This window comes from Macrobrachium nipponense, chromosome 7 (assembly GCF_015104395.2).
Source record: "Macrobrachium nipponense isolate FS-2020 chromosome 7, ASM1510439v2, whole genome shotgun sequence".
Taxonomy (NCBI): Eukaryota; Metazoa; Arthropoda; class Malacostraca; order Decapoda; family Palaemonidae; genus Macrobrachium; species Macrobrachium nipponense.
Window position 1 is genome coordinate 103,529,741 of NC_061109.1, and position 23,981 is coordinate 103,553,721.

At 38.4% G+C, this 23,981-nt stretch overlaps 1 protein-coding gene across 1 annotated transcript in view; it reads left to right on the forward strand.

The window, feature by feature from the left end:
- LOC135217178 (sterol regulatory element-binding protein cleavage-activating protein-like) overlaps nucleotides 1-23,981 on the forward strand; it is a 184,931-nt gene that overhangs the window by 125,078 nt on the left and 35,872 nt on the right. The window contains 2 exon segments of the mRNA XM_064252899.1: nucleotides 15,730-15,902; nucleotides 16,858-17,063. Coding sequence (XP_064108969.1) covers nucleotides 15,730-15,902; nucleotides 16,858-17,063 — 379 coding nt within the window.

Consider the following 23,981-nt stretch of genomic DNA (forward strand, 5'->3'; position numbering starts at 1 on the left):
AACATTTTCTTTACGTCCGCGCTGTAACTCTTCCGAAAAAAATCATCATCGTGCGATTGTGGTAATGTTTGCACCATTTTAAATTAGCCGTTACATAACGTTTTATATATGAAATGTGCGCAATTTCATGTAATACAACAATAAATAGTTGAAGGTTGTAGCTATTCTCATTTTCGAAATATTTGCATATAAATCACGATAAATAGAAAAAAAAACCACGTTCGGTCAAATTTGACTCTACCGAAATGGTCGAAAAACGCAATTGTAAGATAAACTCTTACAGTCTAGTAATATTCAGTCATTTATCTTCATCGTGAAACAAATTCGAAGTCTCTAGCACAATATTTAAATTTATGGTGAATTTTTAAAAAAAACTTTCCTTCCCTCCGCGCGCGGATTCTCCGCCACAAATCTCCGAAATGCGTAAGTCCCATTCTCGGAATATTTGCTCCGTTTCATATTAGGCATTTCATAGAGTTTTATATATGAAAATGTGCGCATTTCATGTAGAATAAAACGAAAAAATTTAAATTTTGAAAGTTTGTGCTTTTTCTTATTTCCGAAATAAATTGCATATAAAAAAATATATATAAAAAATTCGACATTCGGTCAACTTTAGCTCGTCAGATATGGTCGAAAACTGCATTTGTAAGCTAATATTCTTACAGTATAGTAAATATTCAATCATTTGGTCTTCATTCTGAAACATATTGGAAGTCTCTAGGACAATATTTAGATTTATGGTGAATTTTTGAAAAAAAAATATGTGTTTACGTAAGCGCGTTACGAATTCATGCATTATTTTGTGATAATATTTTCTCTGTGTTGCTTTTTATCGTTTTACAATGTGTTATATATCAAAATGATCGCAATTTAGTGCACATTACAACGAAAAAAAAAGTAACTTGTTACCTTCAACCGTTTTGCGCACAGCGCGATTTGAATACAATTATATATGAAATTTTCGTTTTTGTGCTATCATATATCGCATTATTTATTATATGATAATGATATTTTTTTCATTTCTGATGTTGCATACTAAACTTCAAGCAATGACAAAAAAAGGAGCCAAAAATGAACTCTTAATCTTGAAAACTAAGCGCGCTGTGATTTTTTGAAAAAAATATTTTTTCCGCTTACGCGCTCACTCTCAAACCCCTCCGGCATACGGGAGTCATTTTTTTATTTACCGCTCCGGCGTTTAAGGGTTAGAGACGAATTTGCTTTAATACTTTAATGCTAAAACTACTTTTTTTATATAAATTTATCTTTTAATTTAAAAAATACACATACATTTATGTTATCTTGAAAGGCATACATGTCTGAATATATGAAATGCTAATGTTATTCATACAATTTATGCCCAGATGCCAAAAATTTGCAGATTTCATTCTGGAACATAACCCCCATTATTTGCGGGAAATTTGCCTATTTGCTGTAATTTTCTATGAGAAATTTCCACAAATTCCTGGTTTTTTTATCAATTTCATTATAAAATGCATGGTTTGTGGTAAAACTATTAAAAAAACCAGGTATACAAATTTTTAGTGGGTTTTTCTTGAGTTTTAACATACAAAAGAGGCCATTTTAAGCATTATAGGGGTTCCAACCATTCGCAGGGGGTGTCTGCTACACATCCCCAACGAATACAGGAGAACCACTGTAATCGATTACTGATCTATTATTTTTCTTGAAAGTAATCAGTAACCGATGTGGCGGAATTAAAGCTAATCAAGTTAAGTACCAAGATTTCCCCACATTTACTTTAATTGTAACAGCTAACAATATTCCCCCAGTTGCACTTTCCTCTTTATGTTACTATTTAAGTACGTACAGGACAGTTGGTTCAGCGAGGAAAACAAACTAAACTCAAAATCCATGTACTCACCATATACGGTGGACCCTCCGCATCCGCAGATTTCTCTTGGGAACATTTACCTGCATTATTCGTGGAAAATTTGCCTATTCCCGGCATTTTTCTGAGAAATATCCACAAATTCTTGCTTTATTTTAATCAATTTCATCATAAAATGCACTTTTTGTGATAAAACTAATAATAAAACCAAGTATAAACATTTTTAGTGGATTTTTCTTGAATTTTAACTAACAAAATAGGAGGTTTTCAGCATTCTTATAGAGGTTTCAATTATTCATGGGTTCTAACTATTCACGGGGGGTTTCTGGAATGCATCCCCGCGAATATGGGGGGACCACTTACCAAGAAATTCAGGGCAAGATGCTGTACTGTCCACTGGATACAGTTGTTGAGACAAACAGCCCGCGCTGAATATCAATACTCAAAAAAAAAAAAAAAAAAAAAAACAAGCACCAAAACCATGCAACTACTCAAAACAACACAACAAATCACTATATAAACAAACACCTACGACACCAAGACTCACTTACAGCCTCAGCAAACACACAAATTCAAAATAACACAAACACCAGCCAACATCGAGACTACACAACAAATCAATAACACAAACCACCAATCAACATCAAGAGTTACAACAACTCACAAATCAAACACAACAGAAACTCGCAAGCTCAACAACCTTCAGACAGATAAAAGCACAACAAATTCATTTACACAATATGAAAAAAAAAAATCCAGAAAACATACAACAGCAGCTCATTACCTCTGACCAGACTGACTGTCCAAAATATTGCCTCACTTAACTGACTGCCAAATACAGACTGGTAACTTCTGATGCCCTCAAGGCTCCGTGACCGACTCCGCAGACGAACCCAACCACCTGCCAACAAACAATTCACTCATTAACTACCCATGCACCATTCTCTCTCTCTCTCTCTCTCTCTCTCTCTCTCTCTCCTCCCTCTCTCTCTCTCTCTCTCTCTCTCTCTCTCTCTCTCTCTCTCAAAATGGAAAAGCACAGACACAAACCTTCCCCATTCTATCTTAACATCAACAAATAAACACAAAACACAATATAGCAAATACACAAACCATCCAAACACTTCCTATTTCCTCTAATGAACACAAACAACCTAACGAGACAACAACCAAAACAACCAGCCTCTCCTCTCTCTCTCTCTTTTACAAGCGACCCTTGAGAATGTTGTCAAATGCAACCACTACATCACTCCTCCATAACAAGATTACCAAAAAACCAGTGAGGTGCCCACCACTAACCTCCACCCTCCTCCTGCTTCCTCCTGCCATCATGTGCACAGGAGTGCCCGCCACCTACCCCACCTGCCTCCTGTGCCCGCGCCAGCTCATGTCTACCTGGTGCCGATTTTCTCTTGCTACTAGCACTCCTATATCCACTTGCTCTCTCGCTTCCTTCCCATGCCTTTGCCAGCCTTATATATCAGTTATCGTGAATTTAACCTTGTAATAGTGCCACACCACTATGAGTTAAGATGAGCACCAACCAAAGGCAGTATCCACCTGCAGTAGCTCTCATAACTGTTAAGAAACAATAAGCATTATTTTTAGTGCTAGCAACTTTTCTATTTCAAATTCATTACATGACTGTGTTTTGGAGTATAATATCTCCTTTCAATTTGGAATCAGCTATGGAATTACTGGGTAAGTCACTTATATTAAAATGACATTTTTATTGTAAAATAGTTTTATATATACTTACCCAGTAATTACATTATCAGAACCCTCCTTCCTCCCCTGTAATGGACATTATGCATAAAATAGAATGAGGTGATTAGCTAAGTTGTTCCTAATATTGCCAATACCTACGCAGAGCAGTCGAAGTGCTACCTGCAAAATTTGAATTTAGGCTGTTGTATGTGGAGAACAAATAGCTCTGTAATTACTGGTAAGTATATATCAAACTTTATTTAAAAACAATTTTTTTTTCTCTTTTCACATCTCAACATTATGTTCTGAGGGAGTTTGTTTCGCAAGTTAATAGTCTATAAGACTTGTGACATATGGATGTTTGCTGAGTTTGAACAATCAGGTTTTCCCCTTGAGGGAAAACCTGATGTAGAAACAGTAATGATTGTGATGTTGAACATGATGCTGATGATGTTGATTGTAGTTGATGATGGAAGTCAGATATGTATGTCAGCAGTACACTAACACTTAAATACTTTTTCATTGAGTTGATAAAGGAGTCAAAATATGCATTGAAACTGTTGGGTTTCATTGGTGGTAATGTTTATTTTAAATGCTTGATTGTTATTTTTATTTGGGTAAGGTACTTTTTTTTAAGATTTTATCTTTCACAATTATTCTTATTAGAGCCAATTGATATTTTGAACCTATCAGAGCCAGTTGATATTTTGAACCTGTCCACATTGACTAGATCTTAGATTAAGTAGAACATTCCTGTTTAGGGTTACTTCAAGATTTCCTTACAGGTAGGCAGCAGCGAGTTTTATACAACTGATATGGTTGTTGGCCTGGAAAACAAGATTGTTCAGTGCAATGCTCCCCCACTTTTACATATTATTAGGTTCCGGAACCTGCTGCGGAAATGCAAAAATCCCCTCTAGAAATACTTATAACTGGCTTATAACAGCCAAATACCCAGTCTCTTATAAACTAAAAGGCTTATAACTTTAACATTTCATTGCTTAATTTGAAAGTTCAAACAAAAATATATCTTAAATTATCATACGAAAACAACTTTAATATCATTTCAAACAAAATCACCCCAAGCTATCATCCCAAAACATCCTAAAACATCTTAGATTGTTAAGAAATTCACAGTCTCGCAAAAACAAATTGTTAAAAAATATCCACAATTATATATAAAAAATATATTTCTATGTAAAAATAGGACAGACTTTCGAACCCACCTGAACAGTGTTCCTCATCAGTGTAACGTTACACTGATGAGGAACACTGTTCAGGTGTTCGAAAGTCTGTCCTATTTTTACATAGAAATATATTTTTGATATATAATTGTGGATATTTTTTTAACACATCTTAGATCAGTAAACTTTTACAACTCTTACTCTTGAAAGTATATACGCCCCCTACGCAAAAATATCTAATCCTTCAGGCCAGCCCTAGGAGAGCTGTTAATCAGCTCAGTGGTCTGGTAAAATTAAGATATATTTAGCCCCCTATAATGCTTATAACAGTGATTTACTTATTTGAAATTATTAATAAATATGTAAACAACAAAGTATCTATAAAATTTTTAATACAAATTGAATAAATCTACCTTACAGAATGTTTGACAAGTTATCAAGTTTCCCCTGTACTTTATACATAAGCTATGTTCTTTCTTAGTACAATTTTCTCTCATAGCACTGAAGTATTAATCTTTTTAAAATTATCACTAATTCGTTCTTTTTTGTACAGTAATACCCCCAACTTATGTGAGGTTAGGTTCTAGACCCCCCTCACGCAATGGGAATTTTTGCATAAGTTTGGTATGGTCTCTAAAAATGCTAATAAATGCTTACTTCTAGAATTTAAACACTAAACATGGCCCTATTCATGCTTCCTAAATATTAAGCTAACTTTTAAATGTTAGCTTAATACATTACCCCAAAACAAAAAGAAATAAATTGTTGGTAAAAATATAGGTGTGTGAAGATTACATACGTACAACATAGTTCTCTCTTGTTCCCCCTTCTGACCAACCAATCTATTTTTAGAAGTCTTCTCAACCACTTTTAAGAAATTCTTTATTCTGTCTATTAATCCTTGTTTCTGAAATTCCTTTTCATGAACAAACAGTGCTTTTTATGTAGACTAATATAACTCTTAGTTGTGTGTCTGTTCTAGAACAGGTATTTACAGTTCTAGAAGGTAAAGGTGAAAATAGATCAATTAAAAATTATATACGCTACCACTAACTATGAGAGAGAGAGAGAGAGAGAGAGAGAGAGAGGAGTCGTCTTTACATAAGTATTAAGCTAACTTTTAAATGAATTAAAGTTACTGTAATTCCCTGTAAAAGTTAGCTTAATACATTACCCTTAAAGAGGAAATAAGTTATTGGTCAAAATAGAGGAGAGTATGAAGATTACATACAGAGAGAGAGAGAGAGAGAGAGAGAGAGAGAGAGAGAGAGAGAGAGAGAGAGAGAGAATGTTGTAAAAATCATTGTTCACTAATCTGGCAACACTCTCCCTCCTGTCACATTACTTGACATATTTGACAGCTCTGGACTTCAAGCTTCTGTGGAGTTAAAAAGAAAGATGAGGGAAAGAATTCATTATACCCATCATTTTGTTATTACAGTCATATTATTATATAGTAGAGACCCGGTCCTTGATTATACTACAACTCGAAATAATCGGATTTCAATAAGTAATTAAAAATCAGGAATAAGAGAGAGAGAGAGAGAGAGGAGACGAGAGGAGGAGAAGAGAAAGAGAGAGAACGAGCGGAGAGAAAAGACGAGAGAGAGTCTGTTACCCCCAGTTAGGTGGTTACACTGACAGATATCCATTAGCAAAAGTCAATAATATTTGTGTATTGAGAATAATGATCATTTTAGTAAAATCCTTGGTTTACTGTATCTAATCATATTGCATGTATTATTACCATATTGAATTATAATACTAACAGCGATGTGCCATTTGCATTCTGGTTTTGGTTACATCTTAAAATATCAGGTGATTGTAAATGAAGTGTGTTTTAGTCAGTTTCAGACTGGTTTTGCTTGCCAAAACATTTTACATTCTATGTATTATCTGTAAATCCCAGTCTTGCTTGACTTACAATGCTCATAATTCGTAGTTCCAAGTTGTGCTTGACTTCAAGCTTTGTTGCTTACTAAAGGGATTTTGACAAAGGAAAAATCTATTTCTGGGCAGTGACCTGTGTCACCCAGTGAAATGTTCCTATAGCACTCATTTCTAAGGTATAAATATTGCTAAATATACAAGAGAAAAAGCTACATGGATTATACCAGGATAAACCTTGTTCGCTCACCCCTATAAAGGATGTCGGTATAAAACTGGGGCAGGTGAAACCACTACCAGAGGTCCCCTGCCATTTAGTCTCTTCCTTTCTCAATTTCCCCCGTTCCAAAGAGGAGCCGAACCAAAGCCCCCTACCGCCCGCTACTGCTACAACTAGCGCCTCGATAGTCATTCCTGAAAATAGCACCCAAGCTAGGGCCTATAGGGTGAGGAAACAATGGGTGGGTTCACAGGGACTTCTGTCTGGTTTTAGTACCTCCGGTATGGGATGCCGGAACGCTTTTAGGGAGGTTGCCATATGATGCTTTTGGTACTGAAGCTCTTTTTTGCAGTGTTTTTGCCTGAAGTTTCTTCACTTTAGGTATCACCGAGGAGGGTTGCAACCTAGAAGGAGGCAATCCCCCGGTGAAACCTTGGAATGATTTAGAAGAAGAAGGAGTGGAAGAGTTAGAAGTACTCAAGAAATGACCTTGAGGACTTAGAAGGCTAGCCTCATCAACACCCTTACCAATACCCATTGTATAAGGACACGATTGTATAAGGACACGATTCATTGTCAGTGTCTGAAGATAGTTTAAGTACGTCATTTAGAAACCAGGAGACTGTATAAGGTCTGTCTGCTGGTCTTAATCTAGCACAAGCTCTCGGAATGGACGAAAAATACGAATCTGTTAAATTAATGTTAAAACCAAACTGGAATATTTCCCTTAAGGCAGATTTAGTTGTAGTAATAGTACTAGCTGCTAGGCCCTTCTCAAATAGGGTCCTAAAGAAAGTAACAGCCAGATTCGTAGTCATCGTCTTTACCTTTGAGTCTTTCAGGAAAGAAGCTAGCTTCTTTACCGCAGAATCTTACTGCCTAAGCGTTTATATCTTTCAGTTTGGCTTTTAATAGAACATCTGTTACTGAGGCAAATTGGAGTGAACCTAAGATTCTTTCTTGGTTCTGCCAGGACGTCTGTTTGCCTTTGAGGAAGTGCCTCGTAGCCTTTGCTATTTCCCTTCGTTTCTCCGGCGGAATAAAAAATTTGTGTGAATTGAGATCCCATTGTATTCTCAACCACTGAAAACGTGGTGCCGGAGTAAGCCAGGATTTCTTGTTGTTTATTTGGAATCCTAGGTATTCCAGAAATCTTATCAATTTGTGGGTTGCTCTGAGACATTCTTTGTCGTTTGTGGCCCAGATGAACCAGTCGTCTAGGTAGGTTACTAACATTATCCCTTGAGCTCTCAGTTCTTGTGCTACTGTCTCTGCTATCTTTGTAAATACCTGAGGAGTCTCACTGGTTAGCCGAGCATCGGCTACCCCGGCTTCCTCGGAAGCCTCTGCCTCTGCCGAATGCTCTTCTGCCAACCCTGCGGAAAGCTCCTCTGGCTCGACTACCTCTTGCGAACCTATTATAGCCCTGAAATACCCCTTGGTTCTCAAAGGAGGCATTAAAGGCCGGGGAAGAGGTAAAAGTGGCCGAGGTTTGGGGCTGCTGAGAGGGTTGGCTCTGCAGCAGCACGAACTGTTGTTGAGGCTGAGCTTTCGAGGTGGAGGGTTAAGCCAACTGGCTTACTGGGACAGCCTGGACCATCGTCTGAGGTTGAGCTGTCTGGAAGGACTGAAACCTCCTTGCTCTCTTCTTGCCCCTGGGGTGTGCTCCATAGGGTTCGAACCTCCTCTTGGGGATAAGGCCCCAACGAACTCGCAGCCTTTGATTGACACTTGCTGCTTCTCCCAGGACTCAGTTTACCACGGTCTCGGGGAGCAGGTTCGCACCCCACATCGAGGCTTTGATGAGCCTATTTGGCTCATGGCGAATGGAAGCATCGGCCAAAACGTGCTTTCTGCAGTTCCTCCTGGCTACTGCGAAGTCATACACATCACACTGTAAGGTGTGAAGTAATGACTTCGTCAAGATCTTAAACAATGGTTCGTCCGTGTGGACCAGGGTCATCATTTCCACTATAGTGGCGGAATTGATGGACCTGCATAACCGACATCTGGCTTTATACTCCGCCTTTATCAGTGCCTCCGGGAGCCTGGGTAAGCGCTCGCTAAAGAGGGTTGTAGCACAATCTTGGCTCAACTTGCTTACAGAGAAAGTTGCCGGGGCATCTACCCAGCACTCCATTCCTCCCGGGAACAGCATGGAAGGCAAATCCGTTTCTCTGAGCTGAGGCATGGGTTTGTCCTCTGCTGCTGCCTGAAGTGTTAGCTCCACTACCTTGGAGGTGCATGGAATGGGAGTGTCATCCGGCACCACAAACATCGTGAAGGGACTCATGTGGCGTGTCAACTTCGTATTAGTGCATTCCCAGTCTGTCAGAGTCCGAACCCAGGCTGATTGGGCTTGGTCTCTGGGGAAGATGACAGTTTCTTTGGGAACGTTGTCTTCTCTTATCAATGCCTCCTCAGTAAGGCGCGCATATCCTGAGAAGGGAAATTGGAGACCCGGCGGGTAGAATTCAAAATCTTCTACTGGCTGGGTTCCGCAACCTTCAATCGTCAGCATGCCCTCTGAGAAGGGGGCATGTGCTGCTAGCTGCCAAGGGTTATTATTCTTGAACGGCGGTAGCTTAGATGCGTCCGGTACAGCCAGGGGTTGTTGTGGTTGTCCGGACTGGAGGACTCCCTGCATCAAGGTCTCTTGGTTTTTCAGCCTTTCTGCCAACGACTGAATTGACTGCCCTGACGTCTCCAGGCTCGAGACCAGCTGAGCCGAGATCTCTTGGAACATGGATTGTACCAAGTTCCCCATTTCTTGCATCAGCATGCTAGAAAAGGCTGTTGGGTCAAATCCAGGATCCTGGGATCTGGATTTAGACCCTTTTGCTCTCAACCCCTGTCTTGGTGGAGCAGCTTTTTAAGGGGCTTCGGTTTGGAAGGCTTAGGGAGGGACTTCGTAATAGACCTATGAGTGTCTATTTTAGATTTGACCTTAGGGATTACCGACCCTGACTTGTCCCTAGAAGTCGTAGGTCTCTTGGTAAACCCTTGGAAGGATGAAGAAGAGGACTGAGACGGGCTAAAGGACAGATCTTTAGCCCGTGTACCAACTGCCTCACTTACACCCTACCTTCATCCTACCCTCCCCCTGCAAGAGGGGATAGGGCTCGTGTGGCTACCTGAGGTAGCGACTGGCAAGCGTGTCACCCCACCAAGGTGGGTTGGGGGGAGGGAGGTCGTCTAGAGGGGTGGTCCACTCGCGATCAGTTGGTCACTACAACCGGCCAGGTGGGACACCTCCCGAGAAGTCGTGGATCCAACCGATCACAGGGACAGCCGACCTATAGGCCGACTGTCCACTGAGTACAATACAACGATACGATATATCATATGATAATAAACACAATATAATAGCCCTGGCGCGAGAGGGGATAAGGGAGAATGAGGAGAAGGAGGGGGATAGATGCGTATACTGTTCTAATGAGCGGCTAGCCTAACCTTCGCACAATCGGAACGATCTGGTCAGGTCGGCCAGGGAGGCTCTGAGCAGCTAGCCTAACCTTCCAAAAACGTAATTTCAATCACGATCTGGACAGGTAGGCCAGGGTGGCTCAAGGAACAGAAACGAAGGCCCATAAGGGCCATACACCCCTCCCATCAGTGAATTTTCGGCCTGGTCAGGTGAAGGAGGTAGCCTCCTCATAGAAGACCAAGGGAAAAGGGAGAAGGCTCAGCTCCCCATCCAACGAATCGGTGGGGAGAAGCCAATACGGTTAGGATAAAAGGAATCCCAGCCTAGCCTACTTCCCAAACCAACGAGGTCTGGGCGGGTAGGCTAGGATAACCCTCACACCAGGATACATATCATAAAACGTCAGGATATCTATAATAAACTCGTAAATTCTTGAGTAAATGCCAAAATCAATATCGAGGCAACTACAATTAGTATGGAAGACCAATTGAAAGTCGTCATGAATAAAAAGTTCACGGGTAGCGATGTATGTATTGGCTGACTCGGGAGCGGCACATGCGGAGCTCCCGTTATATAAACAAACGCCTAAAACATACTTATGATTAAAATCGCTACCCTTACAATAACAAATTGATAATTGCAGTACTCAACTTTGATACAGAAGATTCCTGACACTCAGACATCTTAAATAAATCCAAAATAAGTGGCTTCCAAAACAACACGTGGGCATACACCAGAGCTATAAAAAGGAATGACTATCGAGGCGCTAGTTGTAGCAGTAGCGGGCGGTAGGTGGCTTTGGTGCGGCACCTCTTTGGAACGGGGGAAATTGAGAAAGGAAGAGACTAAATGGCAGGGGACCTCTGGTAGTGGTTTCACTCGCCCCAGTTTTATACCGACACCCTTTATAGGGGTGAGCGAACAAGGTTTATCCTGGTATAATCCATGTAGCTTTTTCTCTTGTATATTTAGCAATATTTATACCTTAGAAATGAGTGCTATAGGAACATTTCACTGGGTGACACAGGTTAGGCGCCCAGAAAAGGGCAATATTTTTTTGGTGGTATTTTATAATAAAATTCTTTCCAATTTTAAAGGATTACATTTATGAGGATTTACTTCCAATGGGTATAACTCCAGCGATAATGATGTCAAGTAAAGCATAAAACAGCTATGAAAAGTGCCGCAATTTTTCAAGGATATTTTATAAAAATGATTTTTAATATAGCACGTATTGAAAGATATTTTAAAGTGATTTTGTATACAGTTCCAGTAGACTGTATGATGGTTTGTTTATGTCTGCTCATGCCACTAGCTGGTGATGTAACTTTGGGAATTTTTCCTAAGTTTATGATAACAGACATAATTCACTTATTTTTAATATTTTATTAATTTACTGTAATAAGTAGGCTTGATTTTCAATGTTTTATTAGCTACAATAATTAGGCTTACCCCTTACAGTACATGCTACGCACCCAGACTAGCCTATGGTGATCAGTCAACCATCGGTAATATGGCCAGATTGGGTGTACGTAGGGCAGTTACTTTACTACAGTATATATTTTGAAATGAAAATAGTTTGTCAAACACTGTGTTATTCTAGACTGAACGTGTTTAATTGTAATTTCTGTGTATTTATGTGTATTGTTCTGTATTAAAAGGCAAGGTTAGGGTAATAGCTGTTGGTCAAGAACGGATTAATCCATTTTCCGTTATTTTGTATGGGAAAAATTAATTCAGATCACGACAAAATCACATCTTGTCACTTCTTCTGGAACAAATTAGCATCGAGGTCCGGGTCTGTACTGTATTTGAAAATATTAATAAACGTATATAAGTGGCCCTCGGTTAGCGACAGGGGTTCTGTTCCTGGCCGCCGACGCTAAGTGATTTTCGACGCTAAGCTATTTTAAAGCCTACGGTCGCCGCACACCTTCTTTCAAAATTCTAGACCAGTTAACAGCACCCGAGACCAGTCAAACGGCGCCTTAATCCCGCGATGGCGCAATAAGTAAAATTATATTTATGCAGTATAGATCTATAGAATTTACTGTAAAGTACATTATAGTATTATATAAATACTGTAAAGTGAAAAAAAGCCTAGCTTTAATCCTTTGGGTGTCTAGAGTATGTAAAGATATCATAAGGTGTTATACAGTGTACAGGTAGCTGTGGTGTTCAAGTTGCGATAATTCGTCTTACGATAATCCGATTTTATGAGAGATCAAATTACAATAGCCTAACTTTATCCCATCTTCTAGTTACATAAGATCAAAAACAGCAAAAGAGAATGATTAAAGTATGGTTTTAACTTTATACTCATTGCATAAACGTGTACAGCCATGAACAACCGAACGTGAACCAACTTTTTTTTTTCTTTAAAGTACAACCGAATTCAATAACATCCGTCTGACTTGTATTTCAATCATCGTACTATAGTACACTATTACCGTAGTTGTTATAAATGACGTTATGTAGAATAGAACTGAGATATCTTAATGTAATAACTTTATTCGCTATAGATCAAAGATCAATCGGGAAATATACTGTTAAATTTAAACCTAGTAATAACTGAAGCTTAGAAAACTGTTCAAGCTGCTAATGACTATTATCGTGCATCGGCAACAAGGATAAAACTCCAGTAAACGTATGCCATCAAACATAACCGTAGATAAAATTGAGATAAAATAATTTTAATCAAAACTACTGGGCTTGAAGAAACATTTTACTGTTGGTTTCACGCTGTTATAAGATACATAATGTAAAGTTCGTATTATGATGATATAAAGGAAAATTGCGAACGGAATCTCGTAATTTTTTCACGCAATAAAAATGCCGCCAGCGTAATCTGTTAACAAAAAAAAAAATGTTCCCAATCACAATGAGACATATTCAATTCATATTTCCACCTAAAAACACATCGTATAAGGAAAAATAACATTGTCTGATATAAGTCAACTACTATCTAGATATTCGTTTATGCCAACTAGAAGCAAGAAAATTCGCTCAGAATTGCGTTAAATATGGCGAAACAAACTCATGATCGCCATCAGCTGATTTGAAACCAAAACATTGGCCGCTCCGCGGAATACTAGCTTAGATTTGCTGTACAATAATATGGGAATACATATAATATTATTGGATAGAATGAACTAATGTATAACTTTTTAAAGGATTTATGGAAAAGATGCATAATTAATAAAATAACACCATGCATTTTTCGGAACAGTGGCGGACAAGAACGAACATGAAAAACATCCTCTGACAACATGGAGGGTAGTTACAAAAGCTGCCTTAATTTGTATCATATTTATGTACAAAAATAAAAACAAGAGCATGAACAAAATTGACACATTGATAGCTAAATTTGCACTCTTTTTAACTTGATATTTTCGGAAGAGTGGCAGGCAGCTGCTTACAAGAATGAACATGAAAAAACATCGTATTTGATAACGTGAAGGGCAGTTTCAAAAGCTGCCTTAGTATCATATTTCTGTGCAGAATTAAAAATACCCTATACATAATACATTTGCATACACATTTTAAGCATTAAAGCATGAACATTTATAAAATTGACACATCGATTGCTAAATTTGCACTTTTTTTAACTATATTTTTGGAAGAGCGGCAGACGGTGGCTTACAAGAATGAACATGAGAAAAACATCATATTTGATTAGGTGAAGGGCAGTTTCAAAAGCTGCCTTTGTATCATATTTATGTGCAGAAATAAAAATACCTATACGTAATACATTTTCATACACATTTTAAACATAAAAGCTTGAACATTTATAAATCAACACATCCAAAGCTAAATTTACACTCATTTACCTCGATATTTTCGGTATAGAACAGAGTTAGAGGCATATATTTAACCCTAATACTCGTGTAATAACTCTCAATACAATTTTTTAATATCATTTCATAACCTTTATGGGCTGAACGGTATTTCTACAAATGTATGTACTCGTTAGACATAACGGCGCTAGCGGCGTGGTTGACCGAAAAATACCTTAAAATGTCTTATTAATGAATATTTTTTACGACAGCCGTTAAACCGATTCGCTGTCGAGCGATTGCGCCGTTAACCGCGGGCCGCCTGTAGTATATATATAATAGATGTACTATAAAAATTCTCTCCTCTCAGTATGAGAGATAGAGAATTGTTCTTACTTAAAAGTGAAATGAAAAGGTTATGTCTATAAAGAACTATCACAAATTTTATAATTACAGTTATATTATTATTATTAATATTTGAGAATATTAATAAACATAGTATGGACATGCTATGTGTACCATAAAAATTCTCTCATCTCAGTAAAAGAGAGAGAGAGGAGAAAAAAATGTTTTATTATTTAATTTTATTTAATTTACAAATAAAAGCTTGAAAACTTATAAATTACATAAAAAAAATTGAGCAAACACCTTTGCAGGATTTCTCCAGGATTAGGTTCCAATGAAAAGTTTGCACTATTGTGAATTCGTGCAACTCAAATCGTGTAAGATTAGGGTATTATTGTATAACAACACTGTTTACAGGCAGTCTCCGGGGTTACGAAGGGGGTTCCGTTTTGAGATGCGTTGTAAGCTGAAGTTGTTGTAAGCCGGAACATGAAAAATCCTAAGAAAACCTTACTTTTAATGCTTTGGGTGCATTAAAAACTATGTAAACTGCATTCTTATTGCATTTTTCATAAAAAAACCCTTCAAATATTGATTATTTAGCATTTTTGGAGTCATATTTCTTCTGCCAGATCAGCGTTGTAGGTGCTGTAACCCTGGAACATGCATCGTAAACCTGGAAATAATTTCTGATAAATATAATTGAAAAGCGTTGTGACCTCAGAACGTCGTAAGCCGAACCTGTCGTAAGGCAGGGACTGCCTGTATTCAATAATTACCTACTGTATTTTTTCATATTGTTGTATGACAAAATATTGATTTGTATGATAAAAATGATTATTTACTGTACTGATTGGAGTGCCATACTGTGATATTAATGTAATCACATAAAAATAAAGACGTTGGTCCCGTTGCTGAATAACCAGTGGTTTCATGCAATGTAAAAATACCATACAAACAAACAAACAAACATCAAACTAAGGTAATTAATGCATATTGTAAAGTGTATTTTTGTCTTTTGAAAAATTGTGATAAAGATCCTTTCTCAAGAAACCAAAGTTGAGGAGAGCAGTCACCCATCCAATAACTGACCAGCCCCAGTGTTGCTTAACCAGTATATCGATGACCTAAACCACTGCCATGGTGCCACACAGTTTATTATTATTATATTATTATTGGATTTAACTAGGCAATTTAATTAAAACTCTTGACTCATAGTCCTGGCCTAAAGGGCTTATTCTTTATAAATAGGTTAGATCTTATTTAACAAATTACACCCTTAGTGATGTAAGATTAAGATTTTCCAAAATTATTTGGTTTCATTTTAGGTCATACTCGGGGTAGTAGCCAGGATATGGGTCATGGCGGCTGGACATTTGGTTATGATGAGTCTCTAAGGCTCATAAGATATGCAGGTGTCCGTGCTCATCAGCAACCTATCACAGTTATGACCTGTGACCATATGCGTCTTATTACCGGGGCCCATGATCATACCCTTAAGGTTAGTTGTAGTCATATTTTAGTCATTCATCTTCATCCCCACAGCCATCCCTCTCCTAAGGGGTTGGTTGCCTTACTGTGTTTTCTTTTAAGTGTTTCTACTTTAAACTTCTCTGCTGACCCTTTTGCTCTAAATCCTCCTCCACTGTATCTCTCTATTTAATCTTTTGCCTCCCTCTTGAGCTTCAACCCTAAGATTCCAACCAAATACTCATTATTAATCTCCTCACTCATTCATAGGAAGTGCCCATACCCTCTCAGTCTCAACACACGTATCTTATCAGTACTCTTTATTTACCATTCCACATCTAATTTCTTCCTAACCTGTGAATAGGTGGTCTTTTGTATCAGTATTAATAAATAGGGGCTTGGGAAATAATTATTTTTCATATATAAGCATTAAGTTTTAATGTGTTATGTTTTCTCATTATGCTGGTTTGAGATATATATTTTTTGTAAAGTAGGGGTCACCAAGTTGTATTTCTTGACTCAATGGGCATTTCTGTAGATTTGCTCCTCAGGGGGAAGAGAAAACTTGAGCAAGGTAAAGTTGAAAAAGAATTGGAGAACTAGGCTTAAAGATACTATAGATGCTAGAAGAAAAGTAGAAAGCAGAAAGGGGCTGAAGGTTTGCTTTGAAACATCTTAAATACAATTTACAGGATTCTTTAGAAAACTTGTCTGTAGTTTTTATATAGTAGTTACTTGTGACTTTTAGTTTATATTTCCCCTTTGTACATTGTATTTGTGTTGTTTTCTTATGTATTCGTAAGGTACTTTTAAATTTTTTTAACATTTATCTTGAACTTAAATATATTAATTGGAAACTATGTAAAGATATAAATTATGTTCTTTTAATGTAAAGATATAAATTATGTTTTTGTAAATGTGCAAAATGAACTTATATAGTGATTTCTATTTTATTAATTGTATCTAATTGGTAACATTCTTCCTAGGTATTCTGTATTGCTGATGGAAGTGCCTTGTTCACACTTCATGGTCACTGTGGACCTATCACGTCAGTATTTGTGGATGGTAGCTTAGGGGGAGTCAGTGGAGAAGATGTAACTGTTGACATGGGAGTTGGAGCTATCATAGGCAGTGGTTCCCAAGATGGTATGCTTTGTGTCTGGGAGTTAGTTACAGGAGCCTGTGTTTATAGGTGAGTCACCTGTTTAAGGTTACAGAAAGTGTGTAATTTTAAATCACTAATATAGTCCCTCATTGGACGGGTGGGTTGCGTACTCACCTCTCAATTTGGTAGCTTGAGTTCACTCCCTGCTGCCGCCAATGCGGAACAGAGGAATTTAGTATTGGTGATTAGAAATTAATTTCTCAATATAATGTGGTTCAGGTTCCACAATAAGCTGTAGGTCCCATTGCTAAGTAACCAGTTGGTTCCTAGCCACGCAAATAAAAAAAAATCTAATCCTGCAGGCCAGCCCTAGGAGAGCTGTTAATTTGCTCAGTTTGTGTATGTATGTATATACTATATTCAGGCAGTCACTGGTAATCAGCGGCCTCGGTTATCAGCGATCCTGTTTCAAGGGGCTTCTCTAGTGCCAAAAATCGTGAAAATATTGTGCCGATTTCTGGTTATCAGTGCCACTAATAGACTGGCAGTCCCTGGTTATCAGCAGAGGTTCTCTTCTGACAACTTGATGAGAAGCGAAAATACCGACAACTGAAAATCAACGCTTATCGTTGACAGTCAGTGGTTAATGGCGCCTCTGTTAGGTATGTATCAGTGTTAATACTAGTATCAGCACCAGTAACTGGAAATCGGCATATTTTGGCAACGAAAATTGACAATTTTTGGCGCTAGATATGCCCCGTAAAACCGGATCGCCTGTAATCGAGGTTGCCAATAACCGGGGACTGAGGGTATATATATATTGTAAGGGATTTAAGCCATCTTCATTTCAAAGTACCTTCCTCTCACAGTGAGCAGAGGATAGGTTCCCAGACCGTCATACGCTGGACGGACACAGATGAAGGCGAGTGATCAGCCTTTCTATTCTTTCATTGTTATGATCTAATAAAAGCAAATTCTACCCTCTATCGAGCAAGGGAAGAGAGGGACAGACAATAAAACTAACTTGTTACTTATCTAATCTTTATTATCTTCGACACAATATTCTGCAATGCCTTTTTGGAGTAATGCTGCTTTCAAACCCATTACTTTGAAAAACCTTGACGTTGACAGTCGAGCACAGTTTTGTTCCTCTGCTCAGGAGTATGGCACTGATTCCTGTGCTCAACATTGCACGACCAGGAAAAAGTCCTAGATAAGGCGAACCTCCAGTCGGTTAGGAAGTCAACTCCTCCCACCAATTAGTAAGTCTTCCTATGTAAGGAGCAATGGTTGTTATTCATGTAGGAGCAAATGACAAATTTTAAAAGTAATTTGCATTTTTCCTAACATACAAACCTGAGGTCTTTACATAAACTAACCACCTCTAGCCACCCCTCATTCGGTTACCTGGGCATAAGGCAAGTGGTTACACTATTCAGTGAAGGGAGGTGGTGAGGGTACCCCTCACCTCACCCTACAGTAGTGCAACTACTAAACAACTTTATTGTGTAGAATAGGCTGCTCCAGTTTTTGCTGAAGGTAATGCCTATGTAAAGACCTCAGGTTTGTATGTTAGTAAAAATACAAACTACTTTCAAAATTTGTGAATTTATAACAAATTTTAATTATATGTAGTACAGTGGTCCCCCTGTATTCGCTGGGGATGCGTACCAGACCCCCCTCTGAATAGTTAGAACCCACGAATAGTTGGAACCCCTATAAAAATGCTGAAAACAGCCTAGCCTATTTTGTTAGTTAAAACACTTGGTTTTTTAAATATTTTTATTACAAAAAGTGCATTTCATGATAAAATTGATTTTAAAAACTAGGAATTTGTGGATATTTCTCATGGAAAAATACAGCAAATATGCCAATTTTCCTCGAATAATATGGGGAAACGTTCCAGAGAGAAATCCGCGAATGTGTGAGTCTGCGAATCCGGAGAACACGAATACAGGGGGGTCCACTGTATACAGTAAACCCCGTATTTGTGGGGTATGCATGCCAGACCCTCTCCCCACGAATGGCTATAATCTTTAAGTCTGTAGAACCCCCCACCTCTAAAAATGCTTATAACCGCTTATCTTAAAAGTTCAAATATCAAATGTATACTTAAAGTATCATCCTCAATCAAATATACCTTAAATTATTGTTCTATTATTTTATTAATCTTTGAAATGATATTGATATCAGTTCAAAGTCATCTTAAACATTTTACCATTGGAAATATGTACATATTTGCGGACTCTGGATTCATGGACTCATGTATTCGTGGATTTCTCTCTGGAACATATACTCGATTATGCGGGAAATTCACGTATCCACAGTAATCTTCTATGAGAAATATCAACAGTACTCTCTTTTTACTGCCCAAAGTAAAGAAGGAAAAAGAAAATTTGAAAAGGAAAGAGGCCAGTTATCTCCTCCATTTCACATTCATACCATCATCTTAGACAAGATACCAACTGACCCACTACCAATTTGTTGAGCAGCCACCAAAGGACCCAAGGAAATTGTGTCCAAGGACCTCTGGGCAACCTCCTTTATGTACAGGAAATTGAAAGTGGTTTGTTATAACAATGAACCAACTCTCAAATTTCAAAGAACAGACAGACACCTTCCTAAAATTGCTCGATATGAGTTCATTCTTCTAAATGTCATGGATTCTTGCCTTCCCTCCATCATTACACTCTTGTTTCTGTTACATAAGGGCCTTCTGTCACTTCTTTCCTGACTCGACCTGTCTCAACGAAAAGTCTTTGTCAAACAACATGTCGAAGACGTACAAGGTTCTAAAAGAACCTTTCCAATAAGCGTCCAATGAACTGTGGGTAATATTCTTTATGTAGAACATGAAAAATGGTTCAATACAGTCATGAACCAACCGTCACAATCATTTTAACAGATATGTTCTTAATTGCCAGAAAGTCACGTATGCCTCTGATGACCTTCCCTTCTGTATGACCCAATTGGTACAACTTGACAACAAGGAGTAGGCTTGACTGATCACCTCAAAAAATAAAAATACATGGAAATTTCTGACCACTTTAGCTCTGTTTTGCTTGTGTTTCCTTACATCTGCCATATTTATGTTCTAGGTGATGTAGTTCTTTTGATAACCACAGAGTACTTTGACAAGTCAAAGCCGGCCCTCCTGAAGGTCTCTAATGCAAACTCACGCCATACTGAGCGTGACTAAAAAACATATATGTCATCATGACCTGTGCTGCATTGGCTCATTATCCTGGATTCTGGGGCAAATTGGAAACTGTTGTTCCCAACTACTTGTGAATCTACATAAAAAACCGGGCTATGGAGTACTCCCACTCTACCAAGGTCAGAGAAAGACAGTTTCCCTGGTCAGTTTCCTGTAACATGACTGATGTATGGGCTTGGTAGTAACCCAGCGTGTCTACTCTGATACAGAGTATGTTTTCACGTAGTAGATCAGAGTTTCTTATGTGCACCAGCTAGTTCAATGCTCCTGAGTCATCTGAAGATTACTCAGTGTGAAGTGATATTCAAATACCGGATGACCCAATCATCGGTCAAATGTGTATCACCATACAGGTAAAGACTTCCCTCGGTTCTGACAACAGCTCCACAAGATCATTGTCTACTGACAGAATGCCTTTAATGGACAGAAACCACCTCTATGAAGGCAGTCACGGCCGAAGGGTCATTCTGTATATGTGAGCCGAAGAACTCTCGAGTCGTGTTACATCTGAGCTGATGCTCTGCACCCAAAATCTTAAAACTGTTAGTTTGAAAGGCTACTGGGCAAACGTCAGACCTGAGATATTAATTCTACCTGTCGGTGGTGCCTCTTCCCCACACGAATCTGGTAGAGAAGATTGTGCTAAGATAAACCTTATCAGTCACTCATCTTGGGTCCTCCTCAGTCACTGGAACCCCTTCCTCTGTTCAGGATATGGTGGAACAGGTAGAACGGAGGGTTTGCATAACCTCCAGGTTGTTCCTAGTATCCCAAATGGAATCCTCACACTGGTCTTCAATTATACAGACGATATCATAGGAAAACCCAAGGGAATGTCCTATGATAATATATTCTACTCAGACACGTCCTAATTATCCTCCTGTCCAAGGAATTAACCTGTTAACAGGACAGGGCTTATTCTTCATAAGGAATGTTACTTTCTAACCACGAAACACCCTATGCGGTGATCTGTTACACTATACAGACATATTTCAATGTGTTACCTTCCAAAGAGAAACCCCATGGTGCTATTCTCGAGCAACCTAGCACAGAATTGTACCCAACGTCACTTCACCCAACCTCACTCTTGAAGAATTGGAAATTCTCCACCTTCCTCTTGCAGAGCTCATTAAGTTTTAATGACTTGCTTCAGCCAGCTTAAGCTCAAACCCACTATGCTTGGTTCATGACTTCAATACTTTGAAACTAGGCCAGGATGGAAGAGACCCCTTTGAAGATGCTAGGTTAGTTTAGCAAACAACCACTTGGACTAGGCTAAGTAGGTTATATAGACAATTAAGAACATGTTAGCTTATTTTAAGTTGGCAAGACCAGGTTCACAGTGGCTTGATTAGGCTAGGTTAATTCTTCCACCAATTAGGCTAGGCTAACTTCTCCTTCACTTAGGCTAGACTAACTCCTCCTCCATTTAGGCTAGGCTAAGTCCATCAGAGAAGTACGCTAATTAGTCTAGGCTAGGATAGACTAGCTTAATCTAGAAACTCAATGACTTAGGTTAGGGTAAAGTCATCCAAAAAAGTTGGACTATACATGCTAGGCTACAACCACAACCTGCTAAGCTGAGGTGGTAAAAGTGTTCCAAATGGGTAGCCTAGGTACTAGTCTATGCTCGGCTGTGCTTAGAACCTTACTACTCAGACCAAGCTAAAATAGTAAAGGCATGTTCAAGTAGCAAGGCCATGCTAAGTCATCAACCCATTGTTAGGCTAAGTTGGCATGTATGACCTGTATGCCAGAACCAGCTAACCCAGGAGTTAGGCTAAGCTATCTAAGAACTGTACCACTCAGACTAAGCTAAGATAGTAAATGTAGGTTCGAAAGCCAAGACTGCAACCATTAGCTAGGCTAAGTTGGCACATGTATGCCCAAACCAGTTAGTTTGGACGGTCTAAGCTAAGAACTACTACTCAGATTAAACTAAGATAGTAGTGGTAGCTTCGGACTAGCTGGGGTAGGCTACGAATTTAACCACTTGTTAGGCTAAAAGGTATGACTCAGTTAGCTGGGCTATAGCATCCTAGGTTACGAATGCACTACTTAGGCTTGTCTACCTCAAGTGGTGAAAGAAAGAAGTTCCACCTTCTACTTTCGACTTGAAGTTCTCTTCATGGCCTATACACCCGAAACTCACTATATGAGTAGTCCTGAATCTTAGTTTATGGGATACCTATCGCCACCAATTCTACTCCCAACAAAATAAAGACTACCTTGTGCGATCAGAGACTGAAACATATTTCACGAGCTTTCGTTAAGAAGAATGGTTTTACAGTACTTTACTGCAAAGGAACCAATCTATCAACTAACTGTAACTACTTGTCTAAGAGTTGAAGCGTTGGGTCAATATTCTTATAGGAACAAACCAGATTATACCAAAAAGTCCTGACCTCAAGACCTCAGGTTAGTTAGTTATGAAAAATACAAATTGATTAAAAATTTGCCATTTTGAAAAATAAATTTCATCATAAAATGCACTTTTTGTGATAAAACTATTAAAAAATCCAAGTAGTATAAACATTTTCAGTGGGTTTGCTTGAGTTTTACCTAATAAAATAGGGGCTTCAACTATTCGCGGGTTAGCTATTAGCCAGGGGGGTGTCTGGTATGCATCTCCCACAAATATGGGGGAACACTGTATGTACAGCCAATAATAGAGAGAGAGAGAATATAACTCCTTACGATATCAAAAGATTGAAATGAACCTCTTTAGGCAGCATTTCTCCCATCCACCATACATACATCTTGAGAGAGAGAGAGAGAGAGAGAGAGAGAGAGAGAGAGATTTACATGGATTAGGATGTCTCAGAGACCTTTTTGTCCATCCGAGGAGACATCATGTGTTCACTTATCTGTAGGAGCAGGTTTTAATGTTCATTCACAGTGTCCTAATGATTTTGTCTAGCTTTCTTTGAAACTCTTCCACACTGTTGCTGTTTACAACTTCTTGTGGCATTTTATTCCATGTGTCACATATCTTGTATGTAAAGAAGTTCCCACAATGGGATGTGTTGTATCTCTTCAGCTTTAGTTTCCATTTCCATTTCTTGTCTGGTTTTTGTTTAATGTAAATAGGTTACTGGTTACTTTTGTTATGCCTTTCAGTATTTTTAATGTTTCTATCAGTTGTCCTCGCAATCATCGTGTTTTTAAGCCATACATGTTCAGGCTCTCTAGTCTTTTTCGGTAACCTATTTGCCTGATGGATGGAATTAACTTTGTGGCTCTTGCTTATACCCTTTCTAATCTATTATGTCCTTTCTTAGTGTTGGTGACCAAAACTGTACTGCATATTTAAGATGAAGTCTAACGATTAATGTGTAGAGCTGCAACACCGTTTCCTTGTTTCTGTATTTGAACTGCCTCTTTATGTATCCTACTAGTTTTGTGCTTTCTTTTCAGCTTTTATGCACTGTTTTGTGGATTTTAAGTCCATGGTAATAATAACTCCAAGGTCCTCTTCTTGTTCTACACTATGTTATTCCCAAGCAGCATGTAGTTAGCATGAGGGTTGTTTGTTCCTATTTATAACACTACACTTATCCACATTAAAAGGCATTTGTCATCTTTTTGACCACTTTCCTATTTTCTTTAAATCATCTCTTAAACTTAAACTTTCTATTGTCTCTGGGTCTGCTGCATTGTTCATATGTGAACAAACCTTAGCTCTTAACAACAGGATCATTTCTAGCACCTAGCTGGATCTGGTTAAAAAGCAGATGAAAGCAAGGAATCTTGTGATATCTGGCAACTCATGCGTAGATTAGGTGGAG